The 24,370-nt window shown below is 26.1% G+C and overlaps 2 protein-coding genes across 5 annotated transcripts; one reads left to right on the plus strand and one right to left on the minus strand.

Moving 5' to 3' along the window:
* Positions 1-483: 483 nt before the first annotated feature.
* On the plus strand, positions 484-13,049 carry LOC123263291 (homeobox protein aristaless). Of its 3 annotated transcripts, XM_044725920.1 has the most exons (5): positions 4,696-4,714; positions 4,799-4,973; positions 7,283-7,577; positions 9,763-9,808; positions 12,240-13,044. In XM_044725920.1, exons 2-5 carry the CDS (start codon positions 4,958-4,960, stop codon positions 12,972-12,974), a joined length of 1,092 nt encoding a protein of 363 aa, XP_044581855.1. In that variant the 5' UTR covers positions 4,696-4,714; positions 4,799-4,957; the 3' UTR covers positions 12,975-13,044. The 3 variants fall into 3 exon arrangements, with proteins under 3 accessions (XP_044581853.1, XP_044581855.1, XP_044581854.1); XM_044725918.1 differs by lacking the exons at positions 4,696-4,714; positions 4,799-4,973 and adding an exon at positions 484-807 and having other exon boundaries at positions 12,240-13,049; XM_044725919.1 differs by lacking the exon at positions 4,696-4,714 and having other exon boundaries at positions 4,730-4,973.
* Positions 13,050-18,729: 5,680 nt separating this feature from the next.
* Positions 18,730-23,886, minus strand: LOC123264178 (integrin beta-PS-like). Of its 2 annotated transcripts, none has more exons than XM_044727336.1 (13): positions 23,534-23,886; positions 23,258-23,453; positions 22,050-22,278; positions 21,862-21,970; positions 21,567-21,737; positions 21,217-21,483; positions 20,956-21,132; positions 20,701-20,829; positions 20,251-20,592; positions 19,821-20,036; positions 19,608-19,733; positions 19,171-19,509; positions 18,730-19,089 (listed from the first exon to the last, which is right to left on the minus strand). In XM_044727336.1, exons 1-13 carry the CDS (start codon positions 23,744-23,746, stop codon positions 19,015-19,017), a joined length of 2,589 nt encoding a protein of 862 aa, XP_044583271.1. In that variant the 5' UTR covers positions 23,747-23,886; the 3' UTR covers positions 18,730-19,014. The 2 variants fall into 2 exon arrangements, with proteins under 2 accessions (XP_044583271.1, XP_044583272.1); XM_044727337.1 differs by having other exon boundaries at positions 20,701-20,826; positions 20,953-21,132.
* Positions 23,887-24,370: the final 484 nt, after the last annotated feature.

Raw genomic sequence — 24,370 nt, forward strand, 5'->3', positions numbered from 1 at the left:
CCTCACCTGGAAAATCGTCGATTTTTTATCCAAACGCAATTCATTCAAAGTAATCAGTAATTTCTTGAATATTACCATTGGAATTCGTTTAATGTATGGTTCGACAGTGATTCTTGTAAAAAAAGTGGAGAAAATCGCTCCAAAATGGAATTCTTGGTTTAAGAGTTTTGCTTTTGAGTTAAATCAATTTTTTTATTAGTGTGTCAATGTCAATACGTCTATCACTTTTGGGGCGTTACTTAATTTCCACCATTTTGTTCAGTGAATAAAGGCGGTACTTAATGTTTTAGCTTTTTATTTACTTCCCACTACTCTTCAAATATACACATCCATACTTATATGTGTATGTATATATAGGATATATATATATATATATATATAGCTGTTGCATATATATATATATATTTATATATATATGTACATGCTGCTCACGTAAAAGTGTATTCTTCAGATAAATGGTTTCTGAACCTCGTTGGACTCAGTTTTTGCCAATCGTGTTAGTCGTGCGCAAGCAAAACACTATTAAACAACATTTATTTTAGTCTCCCGTGCCATATAATTTTCCAATTTCACCTTTAAACTTTACTTACAAAATGGACCTGAGCACAACATCAACCTCTAATCGGAATAACCAACCGGTAGTTTTACCAGTGTCGATTACAACAATTACTAATAAAATGACTCATCGGATTGCAAAAAGTGTATTTAGTATCCGTAGCATTGTAGATGTTGAAACCAGACATAATTCAACAGCTCAAACACCAATCGATAATCAACATTCAATAAATATTAAACTTCATTATCAAGGTTTGATATTACTATCAACATTTTTTTTTGTTAATTGCATTTATTATATTCTAAAATAAGCTAACTCAATTATCATTTAATATTTACTGTCTTATCCCTTGTAAATTTTACAATATATTTATTACGTCAAATCAATGGTCTCATTTTTAAATATAGTATTATGTATATAATATTATTAAAAATTCTCTACATATAGTCTTATCGGTCACTTGGCACCTACCAGTTTCGAATAAAATTTTATTTTAAATACTTATTAAATTCTTATCTAATACTTCTAGATTAATTTTTTAACTATAAAAAATTTACCATGAAAATTTTATTTCAAGTACCATAATACGATCCAATTACGAGGATTTATTAACATACATCTTTCTTTTAAGATTTTAATTGATATTATTAAATTAAATTTACTGATACAATGAATCTCAAAATATATACTTAAATTTTTGACTTGAGAAAAAATAAATTTCCAATCTTAAGATTGAAGTTGAAATAATAAAAATCAATAAAAAAGATCGTATATGATGATCCTGCTACCAATAATATGTGGTTACATAAGGTAATAAATAATCTAGACAGCAACAGGGGTTTTATACGTGCTATCTTGCACTGATTGGTTGACCCAAACGATTCACTAATTGTGTTTTATTAAGCGCTCACTGTAAGCACTCTTTCAATTCTCAAAAATACATTTATTTTTCCTTTTTTAATTGTAATTAACACTTTTATTTAAAAGTCTTGTTATAAGTATAATGTAATGTATTATGTATATAAGATTTTTTTTTATCAATATACAATAATATCATTAGATGGCAGTATAATTGTTGATTTTGATGATTAATTTATCTAATAACTATCGTCACTCACTATCGTCACACACAAAATAACAATGTATACCAATTATCTTTTTAAAGTTATATTTCGATCTAGCTTGATAGATCAATTATTATAACTAGTTTATATCTGTAGAGTATTCTCTTCTCTATACAGATATATATAGAAATAATATACGTATTTGCTAATTTTATTCATATAACTTATAATTAACCAATATAATAAATTATTACACTATATAAAATTACAATATTATCATTGTAAACAACGCCCTATGTTTAATATTATACACTGTTGCGTGACGATGATATTAGCCAATTGGATCATTAATCGCTCCGTCGGTTCGTGACAGCTGATCGCCGACTCTGCGTATATATACTGAAAGTATTTCCATTCAAAAACAAGTAATTGCTAATTACTAATTGCAAATACAAACACTCTATGGCTGATTGATAATCATCTTTTTTGGTTTTATTATTAAACTAATTATGTAAGATTGCTTATAAGCATAATTATCATATATACTGTAATTTTGTGATGTGAATAATTAATTTTATTTGGCAAAGACTGAAATTTAATTGAATATTTACGAAAAAAAAAAAAATATGTGTATTTATGTACTATACAATTCATTTTTCCTTGTCTATTTCCGGTTAAAGAATATAATTTCTCATACTCTAGTTAACCACAACGCTAGGAAACGTCTAATTACTTACAATGCATACATTTAAAAATACAAATACGTAGATTATTGTGATTTTTATCAATTTTTCATGCTTAACATCTGTCTATGTAATACCTATATAATCATTTAAGAAATTCTTAAATCACTGCAATAAATTGTAGAATTAATTGTAATGAAAATAATATCACTCAATAAGAAATGAGTTGCAACAAATGTTAGAACTTTTAATGAAAATATAAACATTTAGATTATATTATTTGCACATTTCTCATCTTCTATAAAATAAAATAAATACAAGATGTTATTCCTGTTACAAGCAGAGGTTAAAAAAATCACATATATAAATAACAGTTTCAAGCGAACGAAAAAGTGAGGGCAATTTTGTAAAGTTAAATAAAATAAAACTATGTAGTCGTAATAGCCGCGCGGTGTGCATAAATAGCACTTCTCGGTCTCCAGTGAAACTATGGTTGATTGTCAAATTATCGATAATATCGATAAACCAACAATGACCATAGCGGCCGAGTATACTTAAGTGTTTGAATTTGCGGATGTGGGTGGAGAGAATGATCATGAAAAACAAAATAAAGTATTCTATATAATAAATATATATATATATATATATATTCTCAAAGCCAGAAGACGAAACCACAGAGAATTGGGTTCAGATATCCAGATATACATGTACCAATTTTTACTATCAAATATTTCATTAGTTTTTTTTTAACTTCAGTTTTAGTCTTAATCGTGATAAAAAAAAATTTTATTTTGAATTTATAGAAGTTTTACCTTATTCAAACATTTTAGGAATTACGTTTGAATTACGCTTAAATCGTATATATACTTTCAAGTTTAACATTAATATTGGAAATTTTATTTATTTATTTATATTCGTAAAATCATTGTTATTAATATGTTATTAACAAAAAACGGCTTTAAAAAGAATATACAATCGAGTGTTATAATGCGTTAGACGATAACAAAATAGATGTTGTCTTTAATGTCCTCAAAGCATATACGTTCGTCATGTTTATGTAGTATTTGTATATTATATTTAGTTTTAAGATTGAAACTACATATAAATTTTTTTCCTAATAACTAGATTTCTCAATCATTTCGAATATTTATAGAATAAAATCTAAACAAGGAACAATTGAATCTTTATAGACCAACTTTGAAGTTTTCGCTATTTTTAAAAGTAAAACGTTCGAAAATTCACCTTTTAGTTATTCTCCGAATATAAAAATCTGAGAACTATTTCAAAGCAACATTTTTTTTGGTGCATTATTTTCTAATTACTTTAGATTTAGATTTCCTCAATGGAATTCAACGTAAACTTTTAATCACAGTTAATTTATCTAAAACGTCTTTCATTAACTGGTCGAAGAATTTGAGGTAGCTAAAAAAAAAATTAAAATTATTTTTTTGTTCACTTTTCATTGTTTTAGTATCTTTAAAACGGATGAACCGATTAACTCCAAAAGCTAATAAGATTTAAATCTCTATGAAACCCTTTTAAACGCCGTGTTACGCGAGTTAATTAATTAACTCATTTTATTATCATATAATTGTACGATGAAATTTTACTCACACACATTTCTATATAACGACAAAAGTACATGAATTTTTACAAAATTTTTGTTATTTATCGAGTATCTTCCAAAGTCTGCAGTAAAACAATTTCATACACAAATCTCATGTAACGATACATGATAAATATATATTTTTATGTAATTTTTAGGTAAATTCTCAACGTATGTTTATACAGTTATGGGAGGAGATTTATCAAAGACATAATATACACGATTGGCTGTATCAAAGTTGGTTGGGCGGTACACAAAGTTGTGTTTTACTCACACGAAGGAGTTAACAATAACCTCATCGTGCAATAGCAAGTATATAGAGAGAAAAGAGGTAACTCCGTATCAGGCCAACGTAGTAGGGAGAATACCACCGCAGTAGGTTTCATCCGACATGGACAAGCAATATCGGGCTTTTAAAACGCAGACGCGGCAAGTTACTCTACCCGCGCAGTCGTAAAAAATACGCGGTCTGGAAAGTTTATTATACTGTGTTTCATATATGTTATGTGTTTTTTTTATCAAAATAATATTTTCATAATTATTTGTGTTGTTTTAATATCATACAAGAGTTATTTTGTAATATATTATTTTTTCACAGTTTGTCTTTGTGTATAAAAATTAATAATATATAGAAAATTTTTTAGAATGTCTATATTTTGATAATTAACAATAGATATTCTTTTACATCGAAAAAGACTCCAATTTACAGTTAACATTAGTTACATTTTTAAACTATATTATTGAATTTAATATAATTGAAATATATACATATCCACGTTTAATCGCATATATTTAATTTGGTAACGTGAGTTATATATATATATATATATATAAATTTATACGCATAATATATGTTATTAAAAATATGATAAGCTATCTCATCCTCTAGTTGAACACAGTTTATCGAAAGGATAACTATAAACAAAATTTATATTTATCATCGGATTTTATTGTTTTACCCACCGTCGGCTTATATATCATGAAGAGTTATAAAAACTTATGTGAATTATATAAAACACAGAGTTGAAAAACTCGATATATTTATCTAATGACTTTTAAATTAGGTAGGTGTATATAATATTTATTATAATATCTGTATTCTATTGCATAATTTTGAAATATATTGATGATGATAATAATAATAATAGCATTATTCAACTGAGAATATTGTAATTCACACTAATAACAATATATAATAATTCAGATCATCAATCAGTGCTGCTAATAGATAATTCATTTCTTCAAGTTTTAATGATGTCACATTATTATATTTAAAGTAAATTGTACAGTAAAAAATATTGTGTATTTGTGTTAAATACGGTCGGTTTTAAAATAACATAAAGTGTATGACTTTGTTGAATTTCAACACGAACTCTGTGTCGACCGTATTTAACACACAAATTGTATTGATTTTACACAATATTTTTTACTGTGTGTAGTGCATACATATATATCTCAAACGGAAAGTAAAAACCATAATATATATTGTCATAATTCATAATTACTATTCAGTCAGGATTTTTATTATAAATATATTTAATGAAATGTCCAAAATTTTAATCTATTTGCACTTATAGTATATATATATATAGATATATAATAAAAATTAAAATTAAAATTAAAATTAAACTTTTTTGCTATAATTATCTTTAATACTGTTACAGTATTTTACACCTTTATTATTTTTTAAAATGAATTCACCGAAGAACAAGGAAATTAGTCTTTTATATACAGTGGCAGGTAGTAGTTATCTCGGTTGAGCTCCCAGTTAATGACAACCCCTACCTTTGAGCTATTATACGATAATATTGTCTATACATATAGTATACATCCACTTATTATTTATACATGATGATTTCTTATCCTCATAGTATACAAATAAAATTAATATTTTTAAAGATTAGAAAACGATTTAAATCAATATTTTTAAATATTACTTCCATCAACTTTTATTATTAAAGAAACCTTTAATATATTAATAATGCATAGAAAATAATATAAAAATGAAATCAAATTCATTGATAGTTACACAGACAAATAAAAAAATAAAATAATTTTATTCAGATATAATAGCGATAGTATTTAGCATTATAGCTCTGCTTTGAGTCATCATAATAAAATTAATAAGAATAAGACGAGCAAAACTATCACTTGAGAATTAATAATTACATTTTCATGAATAATTTTATGTAAAAATAAATATTCATATTATTAACTATTTTACCAGAACTGTTAATTTTCAATTTGATAAATATTTTGTATTCACAAATCATTCACAACAATTCACTTATCTAGTATAGTATGTAATTAAAAACTATTGTGTGGTTGATTAATTCTTGAAATTAAAACACACACTATAGTACATATAGGACCATGTATACTCGACCACCCCGAATGTGTTTACACGGAATTGATTCGTCGCTTTCGGTAAAACAACAAAGAAAGACAGCGAAGGGTTATGTTAAATGGATTAGACATAGGAATTTAAGCGACGATGAATTGCCCAGAAATTCCATTATGATATATAGATATATATTGTTGTTGTTGTTGTTGTTGTTGGTGGTGGTGGTTGTTGTTTTGTTAGATGTCAACTCGTTTCGTCGTCATATGAAAAAAAAAAAATGTGTGGTGCAAGAAAAGTGTTTGTTATTCTGAGAACAACGAATACGATGATTTCAATCACATGGCGATGATGAAGCAAACAACTCTTAGGATAAAAATGATAAATAAAAACTAGGAGAATGTTATTTTACTGAGATTAGGCACCTGTGCACATTTAGTACATCTGGATCCTAAATATTAATCGTACCGGTAAAAACTTATTATATATAGGATATAAAATAATTGCGTTGAATAAAACTATTGTCATCTCATTGGCCCTAATTGAATATTAACCGCTATATTTATAATATATGTAAACTCGATTTGAGGATATTTTTATTTATTTATTTTTTTTTTTTTTAGAGTAATATGTAATTAATAGTCATGTAAAATGATATTTAATGAGTTATAAAAGCAAGTAAAGTTGACGCGACAAGGATAAAGAAAATGTTTCCGGTTTGCACATGTTCTTATACGGGCGGACGTTATTTTTCCGTTGTGCAACGTAAAAATGTATATATGTATATTAAAACATATTTTTAATTTTAAATAGATTATACTAAAAATAATACAGATAATTGTATAAGTAGTGAATGTCAATACCCTGAAAATAAAAATTTATAAAAATTAATATGATTATTGTTACTATATCATTATATATTTGGAATCCTATTAAAATATAACTTATTGAATATGAATCATGTAATACAATAAATTGAAATAATATTTATAATAAAATACACATAAAATTAATTGATTATTTTGATTTTAGATGAAAATCGAATGGAAGATGAAGATATTCATCCACCTCAGACAGGTTCATCTGATACTACTACTATTGTTAGTAGTAATGCTGTTACTGCTACTGTTGATACAAATACAACCATTACCGCAGTTACTGCTGTTGCTGGTACAGCACCACCTACCAGTCCAGAAAGTGATGCTGATATTGAAGATTTTACACCTAAAAGAAAACAAAGAAGATATAGAACAACTTTTACAAGTTTTCAACTTGAAGAACTGGAAAAGGCATTTTCTAGAACTCACTATCCTGACGTTTTTACGAGGTAGACAAACATTTCAATAATTAATTTTATTGCTGCAAAACTATCTGTTGATAATTAATTTAAAAATTATTTGCCTCTCAATACAAAGCAGATAAATAAGAGTTGTTTTCTAGATAAATATAGAGTCATTTTTCAAGTGTCGTAGATATTGTATCATGAAAAATGCATATTGGAGTTTCATGTTCAAGTTGTAATAATAGAATAGACTATAATTAAAAAATATAAATATAATAAATAACAACATCACAACACTATAATAAGCTCTACAAGTTAATCAGTATTTTCTCTCGATGTTTTATAAATGATCAACGGGCAGTTTTTAGCATCAGACTAATTGGATTTTATGACCATTCCGGTTTATATTTGATTAGTTTTATGTATAAATGTATGTTTAAATCTTTTTGTAATAATACATACTATTTCATTGTATAATTGTATGTATGTTGCCTGAGTAAAAAATTTACTATATATGTATAGTCTACATTATCAAGCCACTATATGTATATTATTTAATTAAAAATATTGCAATTAGCTAAAGCTTGAAATAACTAAAACCACATTTTTGGTTATGTATATATATATATATATATATATATATATATACATCAATTTTTGCTGGCGTCACTCAAACTATCAAGACGTTTGATCCACAATACGTTAGACTTTCTAAAGATCTAATTAAGATATAAGGACAAGAAGGTGCTTTGTAATAGCTATCCCATATACCATACACCGTAAAATGTTACGTACAAAAGTTATTTTAGTAATTTAAGGACATATAGATATTTAATAAAAATAATTGAAACACATACTTATAATATAAAAATGTAAGAAACCGTATAAAATATATGACATAGGTGTGCTAAAGCAGAAAATATCTAAAAAGAAAAAAATTTAACGTTGAATAAATTTGGCAATTAATGAAAGAAAGGATACATAAAAGAGCGGAGCCACATAAACTCTTGCTTTCGGGATCGCGGAAACAATTATCGTTATTAAGTTCAACCGCCCCGCACGCCCTTGAAGTTCTTCATTATATCTTCATAGTCTTTTTTTTTATTTTCTTTTGAAAAGGATGCTCGAAACTTTACTCTGGATATAACCGAACATTTCTCGGGAAGTTGGTTAAACCTTTCCGGTCGTAAAATAAAATTACTACAAACAAAGGGCTACGTTTTCTTTTGTTTCATTATTATTATTATTATTATTATTAATTTTATTTTTATTATTATTATTATTTTATTTTTTTAAATACAAAATTGAGAGTTATATTTATAGTTATTTGTAAGTTACCTAAAATAATCAAGTGCATATATATTTAAATCGATGCTTACTACAAGTAATTTTTTTAATTTATCGTTGAAAAAGATTCTTATACTGTGCTGTTGACAAAATTTGAATAATTTCTAAATGCATGCAATAGTAATAAAAGAGATAATTTGATATTTTTTAAGGAATGTTTGAAATTCATAATCAGCACTATTTATAAACGCCGATATTTTGAGAACGGGTAATCTAAAGAAATTTTGATCAAGTTCTTTTTTTTGTTGAGCGTAAAATTCCCTTCAAAATCATGATTCAAAAGTTTTAGCGACCGACTCATTCAAAGTTGTAGAAATAAAAAACAAATTTCCTCATGTTATTAATATAACAAATAAATAAAATGGATTGAGAAAGCCTCAATATAAATATTAAAAGCTCTGATGGTTAGGGCAAAATTTTTATTTGTAGGCGTACTTTCAATTTTTAGACACCATAAAAGAAAAAATTTAGTTTTTTTTTAAACGTTCTCGTATACATATATATGTAGATCAGTATAATTTATTTATTAATTTCAATGATGGTTTTCATATACGTTTACTCGTTATTTATTCTATAGAAAAATTATTATATTAATGTATTATTAAATTCAAAGTTTCATTAAAAAATAAATTATTATACTCACTTATAATGAAGGACACTCGCGCGTGCTTTGGGTGTTAGTTAGCAAATGAAACAAAAAGTTGAGGTATTAAAGAATCGAGGTTATAGCCTTCTCTCAACTCGTGAATAGAAATAATGTAATTACACAATATGCCACGTTTACAACACGCTGATATTACTGCAAAATTTATAATTTTTATACTGTACATAAAAAATTACAAGAAGGATTATTTGATTTACATATTTCATTTATTAATTTCAGAGAGGAACTTGCTATAAAAATTGGTCTTACAGAAGCTCGTATTCAAGTAAGTTACATTACAGGTAAACATATAAATAATATATAATATTAACATTAGAGTAATCATTATTTATAATCAATTTTATCATAATAAAAAATTATACAGTAAAAAATATTGTGCATTTGCGTCAAAAATGGCTTTTATATGTCAAAATGTATGTATATATATATATAGGTTCCAGTGCATGATGAACTAATAATTTTTTTACGGTATTTGCTTTCAACATAGAAAAGGTGTTGTTATAAAATACATTTTGTTTTAATTGAAAATTGATCTATATTATTTTTTTCATCGAAGTTCAAGATATTATTACATCTTGATATATATATATATATATATATATATATATCTATCTATAAAAGTAGGATAAGGGCGAAGTATGAGTATAATACGTAATCTTCAATCAACCTGTATCTTGGTTACCATTCACATTTAAAACGGTTAACGTCTTTACACTTTTTTTTTCCAACATACACTCTATTTTAACATAAAAATTGTGTTAAAAATTTAACATATTCTTTATGCCAAAATTCAACACAAATATTTAGTAGACAATTTATAAAATAAAAATCACGCTGATTTTACATAATATTTTTTACTGTGTAAAACTATGCGGCTAAAAATGTTAATAAATTAAAATTTTAGGATTTATTGACAACAATATTATTATAAAATAAGTCTAAACTTTAAAATAAAATTAGTTAATAATAATAATAATAATAATAATAATAATAATAATAACAACAACTTCTGTTTAATTTTCGAACTATATAAAATACCGAAATACTTGAAAAAAAAAAAAAAAATTGGAGAAACAAAAAATTACAACTACGGTGTGGTCCAAACCTGAATGTCCAGGAGTCGTTTGTCGGCGGCACCCTCTTTCAAGCTTCATTCCCTTCTTTTCCGCAACTACGCGCGCGCAGTTGATGATGATCGTTCCAAGACGATTCCCGGAAACACGACATATCGCGTGAGTCACATTTTTCTCCCTATACTTTTATCTATACCTGTATTGTATCTGTACTTTTTTTGACATTATTTCTCGTTAAGCCTAAAAAGTACTAATTTCCGCATATTTAATCCCAAAACTCAAAATATTAATTCAATATAATAAACAAATAAATAAGAAATAATGAAAATATGCATTATTATTATTATTATTATTATTATTATTTTAATGTACTCAAAATCGTTCAATTTAAATAATAAATATAATATGTAACGCATCACAAGTAAATATATTGTAGTAAAAAATGTAAATTGATTGGATGGATTAATGATCAGACAGTTTTACTTGGGCGATCTAAGAGCGTACAAATCGAATGGATAATAAGTCTTGAATGCCGACGGCTATAGTAATTAATGTACCGCAATTAAGGTGGAAACGGCCGGGTTCCACTAGAGCATGTCGGCGCGTTTTGTTTTAAGTCAAAAGATTGTTTAGCTCCCTACCGAGGGGGGCAATCCTTTTCTCCATAGGGAATCACTACTTCTTTTTCTATATAATCTAGACGCTCCGTATCCACTCTCTTTTCTATGTTTTGATTATATAGGTGATCCTACACTTATATATTAGTAATTTTCTTTCACACAAATTTATCGATTTATCATCACACTTATTTAACGAATAAGAATTTTTAATTTATTTCTTAAATATATTCAGATCAGAAGTAACATAATACTTGGAATATATATTATGTTATTGGAAATTCTATTTTTATTGAAACGTTAAGCATTTATAATTTTATCATGTGATTTTTTGGAGGAAAACTTATTATTATATAAAAACTTGCAAATATAATAAGAGCATATTACTAAAATACAAGAAGAGAATACAAAAATCGATAATGGAAACAACAATCAAGTATTATTTATTATAAAAGAATATATTCTTTCGTTTCATGTCATAAAATCAAATTATAAATATTTCTAACTTTTCCAATTTCTTAAATATGGTAAAAAAATTCTTCATTATAATATATATATATATATTTATAATAATGATTTCGTCATCAGGTGCGCGAGCACGCGTCCTTCGTCAAGATGATTGGATACGTTATAATGTTGGTGAAGGAAAACAAATATATATATATATACACATATATGTACAGTAGCTTCCGTGCATTACTGCACTCTGTCACGATATCTAGCTTACTATATTACATCTAATATGTATAATAATCGTACTACTTTTTTTAGTTATTGTTTTTTTTTTCTTTCTTAAGCTGCTGTACCAAATGTCACTAAATCGTCTAAAGTAGTTAAAAATAAAAAAAAAAAAAAAAAAAATAGACGTATTTTAGAATTATTGATCGTCTTAAAAAAAAAAAAGTATTTTAATTTTAAAATAAAAAAAAAAATATTAAAATAATATTTGTGTATATAAAATGATAAAATATAGAAAAGAATAGTATCTATATAGTATTTCTTATAGGTTTGGTTTCAAAATCGGCGTGCAAAGTGGCGGAAACAAGAAAAAGTAGGACCACAAGGTCACCCATATAATCCTTATTTGAGTGGTACCGCGATTCAATCATCGACTGTAGTTACTCCAACGCTCCCACATCCTTTTGCCCATCTAGGAACATTTGCACTGCGAAAACCGTTTGAGGGATTTCGCTACACACCGTTAGGACCCGGGCCTATTCTCAGTCCCAGTTATGGAATAGGTAGTGGAGGCGGTGGAGTTAGTGGTGTTAGTGGTAGCAGTCATCCTTATCATCGTCCACCTCCACCTATGCTTTCATCACCAAATATGCCGGGATTATCTTATTCAGCAACCGCCGCATCATTTCAAACTCTTTTGGCAAATATTTCCGCCACGCAACAGCCAAAAATTCCATTACCTGGATCATCTTCACCGCCACCAACATCATCATCTTCAAAAATATCCGCTTCATCTCCAACTGCATCAACTTCACCCACATTACCAATAATACCTTCAACGTCATCAGTGATAAGTTTGCCACCCCAATCTTCGACAAAATCACCTGTTTCTATTACAGAAACGAGATTACCTACAGAATCTACATTATCTAGCGAAACTGTTAAAAATATTCCAGCTGATATTGATAGACGGACTAATAGTATTGCATCATTAAGATTGAAAGCACGAGAATTTGAATTACATTTAGAGATGTTAAGAAAAAATGGTGATTTAATTAGCTAAAAATAATAATAACAATAATACTAAAAAAGGATACATTATAAACAGATAATTGTATTTTTATCAACCTATAAACATTATAAAATACATTATTACTTATTATATAATGTATGTATTAGTGTAATAATGATATCACGGTATTAGTATATGTTAAATCATTTTTTAAAATAAAAACCTGAATTTTTAATGGTTGAATGTATAAAACTTATCTTACTCGATATTAAACGATTTAAAAATATTGTTTTAATAAAGGAAATACTCAATTTTTTTTTTTTTTTTTAATTAAAAATTTTGATATATTATAAATATATATATAGTTGATTGTATAAATAAAAAATAATATAATTAGTGATAAACTTTTTAATACAGGCCATTTTTGATGCAAATAAATATTATTTTTTCTCTAACATATAAGTTCTGCATTTAAAATAACATCAAACATCATACAGTATATGTGTGAAGCTATAATAACTGTTGAATATATTAATATTTGATTATCAATTTATAAAAAAATAACTGTTTTTGTAAGATAATAATAAAAGTTTGATTGAGGACCAAGCTAAATAAAGAAACTATGCTAAATTTAAATCATGATTAGAAAACTTACAGCTACATTTTGATGTATATATATATATATATATAATACGCATACTAATAAAAAACTTAAGTTGCCAAAAATATACTGTAAAGTTAAATTTTTAACATCATTATTATTTTACCAGTGATTTATTATTTTTTTAGATTTAATTACTTTAATTTAAAAGTTGAAAAAAAATTATATAGCCATATAAAATTGTTGACAGATTATTAGGTATTACGTTTAAGATTAATTTTATTTTTTTATTTTTTTTTAATAAATATTCTATTTATTTCATTCAAAGTATATTGTATTAATTATATTATATGCGTATATCGGATTCCGAGAATATAATGTCCGATATATAAAATCAAAAGTTGATATCATATAATAGACACAGTGAAATTAAGTAAGAAGTATATTATATATATATATATATATATATGTATACACGATGAGCCTCGTCGCCGTCGAAGATGAAGAATGTACCATACAGCGTGACGGTCTAATTGAGGTCTCCTTGATTGCATTTACACCGCGGAGCTACCTCCGTATCCTCTGTATCCTTCGGTATTCACCTATCATGTTTTCCTTCTTATTCACTTTTATTTCACTCATAACCGTTTATTCGTTGAGTGCTTTCTCTCTCTTTATTCACAAACGTACAAAATCTATATATATATTTATATATTCTGCACGCTATTATATATCAATGCATGTGGATGAGAACTATATGTATATATGTATATATAGATAAATATAGTCGGTAAAAGACCTTGGCGAGAGAATCAGAGATAATTTGTCCACCTGCGCGTGTAACAATCTCGTTTCCCTTCTTATTCTCGCGCGTCTCTATTACTCTAAAAACTCCATCTACTAACTACTATATGAATATATAAGTATATTATACACATCAGATAATATATTAGATTAAGTTTGATCCATATTAATGATGAGATAACAACATATCGTCAACAAAATCGTATCATTGATCGTACAAATCATTAAATAATGTATGCCTACAATATATATTGGAAAGAAAAATAATTTTTCATTTAATCCAGAGATGAGAGTATGTTAAATTATTCAGCTACCGCTTGTAATGTGGTTACAGCATATTGCTTGTGGTTTGCACCTTATATTACCTCGTGTGGGAAAATCCAAAAGTTGTGATTTCAATATTTATATATAAATCTGAGTGTCTATTATACATATTTTATCGGCTTTTGTCTTTTATACTTTGACAATAAATACTCATCGCATATTATAAATTAAAATGTACTTTGATCTTTAGTTGTCATTAACATCCAATTTTAAAAATTTTTTTTCATAACATTTTTTTACTATTTAAATTTATATTTTGATTCTATGATTGATTAAAAAAAAAAAAAAATAAAAAACCAGTATCAGTTTAACATGGTAGAACTTTAATTTCTAATAATAATCCATGTGCAGATGTTTCGAATTTTTATTATTATTTTTTTGTTTGATCGTTTAGGATTGTAGACTCCGGTATGTTGTGGTTTGTACTTATACCACCACGACCCTCTGAAAGAATGATTAGTGTGGTAAGTTTGTGGCACGAACTTGTTTATTCCTGACACTTTTCTCATTGTATCACCATACACCTTTTTTACTTTTTAAATTATACTCTTATCATTATTATCATTATTATTATTATTATTATTATTATTATTATTATTATATATAATGAGTGATTCCACTCTGTCGATTATAAATTTGTAATTCGATTAACTGTAAATACAAACTAACAAACAATCTAATTTAATTTTTTAGAAATACCTGTAAAATGTAAAATATTTTTAATATTATCAATTTTGCAAAATATTATTCATAGTACATCAAAGGAGTCAGTTTTGATTTTTTGGTAATGATGCGTTAGCTACCGTCTCGTTCATATATAACATGTATAAGTGCAAGTATAAGAGAATGGAAGAATAGAGATAAATCGGTGGATATCGCAAAAAAATATATTACGGAAAAAAAAAATGAGAATGAGAAGAAATAATACTTGAAAAGAGTAAGAGGAAAAGAGAAAGCCAAGTTTAATCGGGAGGCATTATCTCAATCACGTAAAACGGCAAAATTGCATTTACCTGTTTAAATGAATATTTGGCGGCGAAGACGCCGACGAAAAAAAGGTTCCGCCTCGAAATCCACGCGGCTGCTAAGTTAATTTACCATGGAATGTCGGGTAACGCCCTCAACTACCCTCAGCACATCACGCGTTTTTCTATGTATATATATATATATATATATATATATATGAGTATACTCATCAGTATACATATATGTATAAGTATATATGTATTTCACCCTAATACAGCTACTACTTGTATATAAAAAATACTTTTTGTTAATTTTTTTCCGCCCTTTTATTCTCGAGATTAATCAAACGAAATTAAAGAAGAAAGAAAAAAAAAACTTGTTTTTAACGCGTTCCAGCATCCCGTCGACTCCGTATATCTCTATATCTGATAATTAGAGTGGTAATTATACGATGATTAACAGAGATGGCTTCCGTGCAATCGTCCGGTCTTTTATATTATAAATAAAGCTTTCGTCGATTCTAGTTGATTTTTCGTTATTTTATGGACATCAAAAATATACGTTTATTTTATATAAATCATGGCTATTTTTTTTTATTTTTCTAAATATTAAATTATATTTTGTATATAATACATAATTCCTTTTATTTTATTTTTATAATTTTTTTTGTTTTTAATTTTATTAATTTTACTAATGTTACCCTTTGAAAGTCATAAGCTTTTATATTTTGTTTTTTACTCACAGAATACCTGTCGCCATAATGCACAAGGTCCTACAAACGATAATGAGGAGTAAACTAATTATCAAGTCGTTGGGCAAAACTATATTTCAAAAACCTTTTATGCTGACAGCTCATAAGTATATTAATTGCACATGTGTATGTTAATGATAAACTTGTATAATATATACATATAAAAATATAATTATTGTTATTATTATTATTATTATTATTATTATTATTATTATTATTATTAATATTATGCTCTAATTATTAGTCATAAACTATAGCATATTAAATAATATTATTATTGATATTGCGGCGATAGAATAATGATTTGGTTTAATTAACAAGAAAATATGTTATAGGCGCCAGTTATAACTTATATATATATACAAACATGGTATTATTAAATTATGTGATATATGTATGGGTGTGTATTATAGTATATATTAAAAAGAATCGCGTCGTAAGAGATGACTATGTCTCATAAAATCAAGTGTTGATGATGGTCAACTGCCCATTATGTTGTTATTCCTATTGAAAGTGACACTGCAGGAGGGCGGAGTGATATTATACTAAAGGTAAACGTACGTTTCTCGTACGTTCATCATATCATATCATATCATGGGACTACAGCAAATATCTATACATATATACATGTTATGTGTGGTAAAGGCACGCGCTTTATTAGTAGTATACACACATTCAAAAATGACTATTTTATTCGTTATTTCAAATTAATCATTTTTTTTATATATGTATATACTTTTATTTATTTAATATGATAACCGGTCTTAATTAAATTAGAATTCCAAGACATGACGGGACTGTATATATACATATTTTTTGGTCGCAAGGAGGCGTGTCAAGATACGTCCGGTCATCTCTTTAAATACATATTATTCCTCACGAGCAGAGTAGAAACTCAATAATAATTAATCTACTCACGTTACCTGCTATGGTCCTCATCGAATGTATATATGTATATCTGATTTGTAAGCATCCACGCCTTCCTTTTGTCGATGATGTCTATTTGAGTAACGCGCGGGATTTTAAAAAATTCAAAGCTACACACAGCTATAATATAGAATATAATAATTTTATAATTTGTAATATAATGATTAATATATTTTTATCTTTTTTTTTTTTTTTTCTAACGTCAAAAATTTGCTATAACATCAAGACTGCTACTCATATATGTATGTGATATTGTGATTATTGTAATTGTTAATATTATTAATATAAAAACAAGTAAATTATGTATAAATATATATATGTATAAAGGAATGTCGGTGAAGATCCCTCATCGCAAGCCATATGTGTGTCCATGTCCAGTATGCGGTACTCATTACGATGATTGGCAGATTCAATTAACGAACATCCCGGGTTCCTCATCGTGCTTGAGGTCGAACTGACTTAACCTGACTAAATATTATTAATAATAATCATCTCATTACCAGGTCAATTAATTATCTTACAGTGCACTATATAGTTATATAATATAAATATAATAATAATAATAATAATAATAATACGAAAATTTATCCTATATTTTAAATTTACATTTTTATATATATATATATATATGATGTAGAAATATATAATTTTTAGAATAAGGGATTATACATTTATTATCACTGTTGTTAATTATTTAATAATAAATAATAGATGGAAAAAAAATTGTTTTTATCACTTAAATAACGTTAATTAATGTAATTATGGTTCAATGCCGTTATTGTTTATAATAAAGATCAAAATAATTGGACGATATTATAAAAGGGCAAGAGCCATGAACAATATTAATCCATTTAACAAACTCATTATCGATGAGATACACCAAACGTTTACTGTATAACTCGCGCGCGAGTGAATATATGTAGAGAAAGCAATTCTTGGGAACAACGTGCAAACGCTTACGGGTATTAGCGGTTGCACCCCTGCGGTTTGATTTACGAACGCGCGCTAACGAGCCAAGTATATATAATATATTTTAAATTTATATACATATATAAAGAGTAACAAGTAAGGATTATACATATATGTTGGTAACATAGATTATATAGGACGCCGAGATAACCAAAATATCGATGGATATTTCTAAACTTTGGTGCTCCAAAATTAAATCAACCGCTTTAATGATAATGTGTATTATAATTATTTATTAACAATAATTTTTTTAAAAAGATATATACACATTATTATTATTATTATTATTACCTATATGATTAAATTTGAAAAATTATTCGATATTTAACACATAATAATTTGTATATAGTCTAGACATTTTTATTTATTAATTATAAAATATATTATTAATTACATCTGTATCCATAAAGATTCATGGGTATATTACAATTGGGAAAAAAAAAAAAAAAAAAAAAAAAAAAAAATAAGATTTATAATTTAAGTTTTGTATTGTAAGATTTATAGTAGTTAAAGCTATAAAATAATCAATAAAATCGATGCAATGTAAAGATACAGACGTGCCATAGTGATTTATATTAGTAAAGAGCGCCGGGTCTTCTATTCACCTGAATTATTATTTCAGGACTTGCATTTATTCAGAGACGAGGTAAAAATTAACAGATTATACCCTGAAGGATCAGTTTCAGTCTCGCAGAAATACAAAAGTCAATAAACAAGATCAAAAACTATTAATATATATTATTTAGTTATTAATTATTTTTACTTTCGACAAAGGTTGGATTACAAAAGGTTGTAGTTGCTTGTTTGTATAAAGGATTGTCACCCTAAAAAATAAAAATTAATAATAATTATTATTTAATGAATTATTAATTACAAATAAAAAATATATGTAATACAGAACTTACGCGTTCCCACTTAGCCATAGCACGTTCTTTTTCAAATTTAGCAAATTCACGATGATCGTGAACAATTGTTAGAATTTTCCATATCATTAAAATAAGAAATCCCAGAAGAACTGTACTTAAAATTACACCAATTGCAACACCAACAAGTGGAATTGGTGAGAGTAATCCAGGACAATCTTTTGTTTCTTGGGCTGTTATTTTAAAAAGTGAAATATCTCCACGATTACTGATGAGCTGATATTTAAATAAAAAAGTACAACTATCATTTGTTGGTACACGACACATTCGTATGCCTGCCTCGTGTTCACTCGAATTAACTTGTACTTTATCAATTTTTTCCTTAAAATAAAGTTAAAAAAAAGTTACCAATATTATATGATAAATATATAAATAAACGTAAATAAGAAAAAAAAAAATATAATAAACAAATAAATTACAATATTTATTTCATCATGACAATAATGATAGCAACCAGCATTACCAACTCGATCATAACTATTGGAATTATATACAAGACATTCAACACAATCCTTTAATTTATCACAATGTAATCCCGGACAAGTCTAGATAAAAAAAAAAAAAAAAGAGTTAATAAAAGTACGAATGATAATTAATATATTTTATGATTAAAATAATAAATATATAATTACAGGACAATCTTGACAAAAAGAACCCGAGTATAATACATCATTTTCAAGCTTACAATGACATTTTCCACAAATACAATCTCCGTGACCGCTACAAATTTCAGTATTTTTTCCAGGTGAAAAACATGTAGTATTATCATGGCAGTCACAGCTCTCTCCACTCCATCCAGAATAACAATTGCATGAACCACACACACAGTCGCCATTTCCACCGCAGAGCTTTTATACAAATATATATTATGTTATAAGTTGTAAGTGTGAAAATGAGAGTCAAGATAATAAAATAATAATAATAATAATAAATATAATTATAATAATGTAGAGAAAAAAGTGACCACGGGTTGGTGTGAATAACGACAATGACCACTACCACATAATGATAATACAACCAGTGAATATAAGATTAAAAATATATATACATGTATATACATACCAAGCGATTACTACGTTTGCATGAAAAGTTATTACACTCGCAATATTTTCCGCTAAATTTTTCTAATGGATTTGGACGAACGTGACACTCACAAATACCACATTTACAAGTACCGTGATTATTACAATTGACAGTATCATTAACTGATGCTCGACAGTCTTCTTTTACAATACCTTTATTATTTTCATTTGGTACTTTATCGTTATTTTCACTTTTATTATTGTGATCGTTGGCAATATTGTGACAATCACAATATTTACCGTGAAAATTTTTATCACATAAACAGACTCCGCAAGTAAGAGATCCACTGTAATTACATTCTTCTGCATCTACTTTAAATCCCTTAATAATAATAATAATAATTAATAAGAAAATTATAAAATTTAATTATTCCAGTCAGCAACTACTAATTTCAGAAGAAAAAATATTATTAATAATAAATACAATTACCTTATTGCCAGGTTTATCACAAGGACATTCACAAATTACTTTATATTCAATGATAAGACTTTCATTTAAACCTTCTGGCTTTATTTCAAATTTATTATACTCCAAATTACTCGACAAACATTCAGTAGCCTATGAAGATATAAAATAAAACAGAGTATAATAAATTAATAATTAATAATGTGTAATTAAATTTAAATAAATCGAGGCAAAATTTATATTATTAATATAAAATAAATTCTATTATTATTTTAATACCTTAATTACAACTTGAAACTCGACAACATCACCAAAACGAAGTCCTTGGCATTTAGATTGTTCTTTCATATTATCATCATAATCTTTATCACCAATTGTATTTAAACATTTTGAAAAATATTTAACATTTATATGTTGAGGTGCATTATCAATCATTTTCACTGACTCGACTAATTTCTGATTTATTAAAATAATATAATTCTTTGTTATAGAGATTATTATAATAAGAAAATATCTATGTATTAAAAAAAAAAAAATTACCTCATACTCTTTTTTAATTAAGTTGATAACATTAATAGTATCATTTTTTTCGACTAAACCAATAGAAGATCCACTTAGACTCTGACTTAATAACTGATATGTATTATTTTTAGTACTTGGAACCGCAAATATTATATGAACATTGTGTTGACCAACTTTTCTATTTATTTGAGATATTGAAGGATAGTCTTGTAAAAGTGAATGAGTATAAAATCCCTTATTATCTAAATGACATTGACAATCGTTTGGTTCAATGATTCCAGCAAGCTAAAAAAAAAAAAGTACAATAAATATATATCATATATAAACAGCAATAGTATAAAATATATAATAATGCGTTTATCAATTACTTTTCCATCACCAGCTAAATGAAAACTAGCATCCGATGAATAAACAAGAAGATGTCGAGCTTTTTCTCTCCAACCAATACGTTTTGTGCAAACAATAGACTGCATTATTGCATCCAATCCACCCTCTGGTCCATCAAGATTACCCGAAATAGGAGCTGCTCGTACATTACTCTGTTAAATAATAAGAAATAAGAAATAAAAAATAAAAAATACCTTATTATTATTATTATTATTATTATTATTATTATTATTATTATTATTATAGCAGAATTAAAAATGATAAATTATAATTTACCCGAAATGAATCTGAATCTTCTGTTAAAGACATTTGATGCTTATAACCGTAAGGCGGTGCGCAATCAGTTTTTTTATTGTCTTCAATAAAATCACATGGTTTTTTTAATCTTAAATAATATAAATAACAGTAAAACATATTAAACGCATGTAAAAATGAAAACAATATAAATGAGATATTAAATTTACTTGATAGGCTGGGTATCAGTCATTGGTAAAGTAACTTTGTCAACAAAACTACCAAATCCAAGACGAAAATTACTAGTTAAATTTCTCATAACACTCGCCAAGTTAGCGCCCAACTCAGATAAATGTTGCCTGTAAGGCTGCATCGATGCTGAAAGATCCATTAAGTAATACATGTCTACTGGATAATCTTCAGCTTGGGTATATCTTATTTTTAATTTATACTCTTCTCCTAAAATAATAATAAATTTAAGTTTAACAAAAAAATTATAATATATAAATATCTAAACATCTAAATATCTCCCTGATTAAAAAATTCGATTGAAAAGTATTGGCATAATATCAACATTTTTCAATTCATTTCAATTGTTAAAATAAGATTGAAAAATATTGGGAGGAATTCAAACCTCCGCAATTTTAATTATTTTCAATTCTTACAGTAATATTAGAAAGTATTGAAAATAATTCAAACCTCCGCAATTTGAATTCTTTTCAATTCTTACGGTAATATTCAAAAGTATTGAAAAAAATTCAAACCGTGATTTGAATTCTTTTCAATTCTTACGACAATATTAGAAAGTATTGAAATAAATTGAATTTTTAATTTACCAATTATTTTACGTCTACAAGTTCATTTTTATTTTTTTCAATCCTTGACAGAGCCAATAATAAATAATTATTTTAAAATTTAAAAGTATTCGGAAATATTGAAGATAACGAATTCATTTGAATTTTTTTCAATTCTTGGCAGAGCCAGTAATAGATGATTATTTGAGAATTGAAAAGTATTCAGAAAAATTCACGTTCTCGAGTTCATTTTAATTTTTTTCAATCCTTGGGAGGGCCAGTAATAAATGATTATTTTAGAATTGAAAAGTATTCGAAAATATTTAAGTTTGCGAGTTTATTTTAATATTTTTCAATCTTTGGCGAAGCCAGTAATTGATGATTATTTGAAAATTGGAGGAGATTGAAAAAAATTATTAATTATCAATTTTTTTTAATTCTTTTCAATTTTTTTATAGACCTGGAATTCGAAAATTATTTATTTATTCAACAAAATTCATAATAATTCGTTTTACAGAGATCGTGAAAAAATCGAGATATTGGAATAATTGAAAGAAATTCAAATTTCACGCTTTTCAATATTTTTCAATCGAATTTTTTAATCAGGGCTAAATAAATAAATAAATAAATAAATAAATAAATACCTTTTCGGAGATAAAGTTTTATTTTTTGTGGCTGTATTTGGACTGGTTCTCGATTCTTTATTGATGACAGTGGAATATTTTTTTCAATAACTATTTTTGATGTTTCATTTATAATATTTGAAGGATCACACCACAGTTTATTAAATTTACTTTTTGTTATGCAACGAACTGACGGCTGAATATTTTTTTCCTTATCCTAAAAATTTTTACAATAAAAGTATCTACATAGATACTATGGATAAAATTTAAACAATAATGAATAATAGTATATAATACCGTAGGAGCCGCACACCAAATGCATGTTGGCGTCTGCAAACAACTGGAACACGTTTGTTGCACTGCACATAATTGTGCATTAATATTTTCTTGATCATATTCTACTATATTATTTTTATTAGTTATTGCAATTACTGAATTATGTTCTTTTAAAGGATTTATAAACACTACTGTAAATCCAAATATAATTAAATATTTTTTATAATAATACATTATTTTTAATAGAACGAGAAGAAAAAAAAAAAAAAAAACAAAATAAAGATAAAGAAATATAATATAATAATCGCTATCGAGTGTTGAAAGGATACTGCGGTGGTAAAGTTTAGTTTATATGTTATTTATAATATTCATAATAAAAAGTATTATACGGAAATGATGCATACCTCATCTACGATACGCCTCGATAAGTCATCACTCTTTACTGATGTGACATTGTAAAATTGCGTCATCGCTTCAATAAATATATCATTTACATATATATTATTATTATTATTATTACTCATTTTTTCCAACATAAAAATGTTACAACGTAAAACTTATTATATTTATATTCTGTGTTTAAAGTATATAAAAACTTTCAATGTAAAAAATTAATTTATTGTGAATGAATCATTGAAATGATAAGTAAATTATTCTTTATATATATTTTTATAATTTTAAAATTTTGACGAGAGTTGCGCAAAAACAGAGTAGTTAATATTATTTATTAACAATCGGTATTAAACGAATACTCTTATAAAATATATAAAATAATTTTAATAGTGAATAATAGGTGGCTGTAGTATACAACTTGAATTATTTTATGTATTTATTTTATCGTAAAAAACACGTGTTTTT

This window comes from Cotesia glomerata, linkage group LG4, assembly GCF_020080835.1.
Source record: "Cotesia glomerata isolate CgM1 linkage group LG4, MPM_Cglom_v2.3, whole genome shotgun sequence".
Classification (NCBI taxonomy): Eukaryota; Metazoa; Arthropoda; class Insecta; order Hymenoptera; family Braconidae; genus Cotesia; species Cotesia glomerata.

Excerpts from the sequence above, each read along its gene's own strand:
- LOC123263291 (XM_044725918.1), top strand. The coding sequence starts at position 594 with ATGGACCTGAGCACAACATCAACCTCTAATCGGAATAACCAACCGGTA. Across the intron at positions 808-7,282 it reads TATTAAACTTCATTATCAAG|ATGAAAATCGAATGGAAGAT; the intron begins GTTTGATATTAC and ends TTTTGATTTTAG. Across the intron at positions 9,809-12,239 it reads TTACAGAAGCTCGTATTCAA|GTTTGGTTTCAAAATCGGCG; the intron begins GTAAGTTACATT and ends TATTTCTTATAG.
- LOC123264178 (XM_044727336.1), bottom strand. The coding sequence starts at position 23,746 with ATGTATTATTATAAAAAATATTTAATTATATTTGGATTTACAGTAGTG. Across the intron at positions 22,279-23,257 it reads AAAACTTTATCTCCGAAAAG|GAGAAGAGTATAAATTAAAA; the intron begins GTATTTATTTAT and ends TTATTATTTTAG. Across the intron at positions 21,133-21,216 it reads TAATTAAAAAAGAGTATGAG|AAATTAGTCGAGTCAGTGAA; the intron begins GTAATTTTTTTT and ends TTAATAAATCAG.